This window comes from Eimeria mitis, genomic scaffold (genome assembly GCF_000499745.2).
Source record: "Eimeria mitis Houghton genomic scaffold, Emh_scaff2249, whole genome shotgun sequence".
Lineage (NCBI taxonomy): Eukaryota > Apicomplexa > Conoidasida > Eucoccidiorida > Eimeriidae > Eimeria > Eimeria mitis.
The window spans coordinates 7,266-8,643 of record NW_013570577.1 but is presented as its reverse complement, the minus strand read 5'-3'; the positions used below and the strand labels follow the sequence as shown (position 1 = coordinate 8,643).

General features: G+C 46.8%; 2 protein-coding genes across 2 annotated transcripts in view; one reads left to right on the top strand and one right to left on the bottom strand.

Moving 5' to 3' along the window:
- Nucleotides 1-113: 113 nt before the first annotated feature.
- On the bottom strand, nucleotides 114-1,229 carry EMH_0050980 (uncharacterized protein; the record flags this gene model as incomplete). The annotated part of the gene is made up of 4 exons (XM_013496707.1): nucleotides 114-255; nucleotides 533-660; nucleotides 870-932; nucleotides 1,197-1,229. 4 exons carry the CDS (start codon nucleotides 1,227-1,229, stop codon nucleotides 114-116), a joined length of 366 nt encoding a protein of 121 aa, XP_013352161.1.
- A 107-nt stretch (nucleotides 1,230-1,336) lies between these two features.
- EMH_0050970 (uncharacterized protein) overlaps nucleotides 1,337-1,378 on the top strand; it is a gene marked incomplete at both ends in the record, with an annotated part of 1,139 nt that continues 1,097 nt past the window's right edge. Inside the window, one exon of the mRNA XM_013496706.1 lies at nucleotides 1,337-1,353. Within this exon, the coding sequence (XP_013352160.1) occupies nucleotides 1,337-1,353 (17 nt within the window). The remainder of the gene's footprint in view (nucleotides 1,354-1,378) is intronic.

Here is a 1,378-nt window from a genome sequence, read left to right as displayed (position 1 = left end):
AAAAAAAAAAAAAAAAAAAAAAAAAAAAAATGAATTCTACTAAACCCTAAACCCTAGATATTATCATCAATATATCGTGGCCATGGCAATCCTAAACCCTAAACCCTAAACCCTCACCGCATAAGCTTCATCTTGGCTCCACAGCCCGGCCGCAAGCAGGGGGGATCATCTTCCTTTGAGGAGCCGTACGAGCGGTAACACTCAGGGGGGGGGCAATCAGGGTTTGTGCATTTGTATATCTTTGCGTTGGCGTAGCTGTACATACACCCCAACACAAACCCTAAACCCTAAACCCTTACAAACCCTAGAAAGTAAAAAGAAACAAATTGTAACGCTGGGATAGAGATAAAATATAATATACAACATCCTAAACCCTAAACCCTAAACCCTAAACCCTAGAATCCTTCTCCTCAGCCCAACAAGTGCTTTAACTGCTCAATTTGCAGCCCCCCTCAAAACAACCCAAACCCCAAAACCCTAAACCCTAAACCCTAAACCCTAGAGAGTATATAAAGAGTATATAAAGACAAACCCTAATTTAATGGTGATATTTCTTTCTTTTTCGTGCTTGAAGCGGACTGTCTGTACACCCGAAACCGCCCGCACCACCGTCGACTTTCCGTGGGCCACGTGACCAATGGTACCGAAGTTTATCGTTGCCTGAACACAAAACCCTAAACCCTAAACCCTAAACCCTAGCCCGGGATCTAAACCCTAAACCCTAAACCCTGAACTCTAAACCCTAGAACAGTGAGACTCCAACAGGGTCAAGCTGGGGACTTTCAATGGTTGCGGGGAATCACAACTCATAGATATTATAGAAATAAGGGTTTAGGGTTTAGGGTTTAGGGTTTAGGGTTTGGGGGTACCTGCCGGCTTATGACCTCTGGAGACAAAGGAGTCAGCTTGGCGATGTCCAGCTTAGACAAGTCCTGAGCATCACCACCCCAAACCCTAAACCCTAAACCCTTAACCCTAAACCCTTAACCCTAGACCCTAAACCCTAAACCCTTAACACTAAACCCTCAACCCTAAACCCTAAACCCTAAACCCCACATGGGCAGTTCTACGAGATCCGGCGGCGCCAGAAGCCCTCATCTCTTTCAACCATGCGGATCCAAACCCTAAACCCTAAACCCCACACCTGCGTAAAACCCTAAACCCTAGACCCTAAACCCTAAACCCTAAACCCTCACCTGGGGAAGGAGGTGGTCCACAGCGGCCGCCATTTTCCCACGCGTCGGTTTTCTGGTCGCTGAACAGACGGAAAAAACCCAAAACTATAAACCCTAAACCCCAAACCCTAAACCCTAAACCCTAAACCCTAAACCCTCGCATGCTTGGCTTGCGAGGGTTTAGGGTTTAGGGGCTCCTCCTC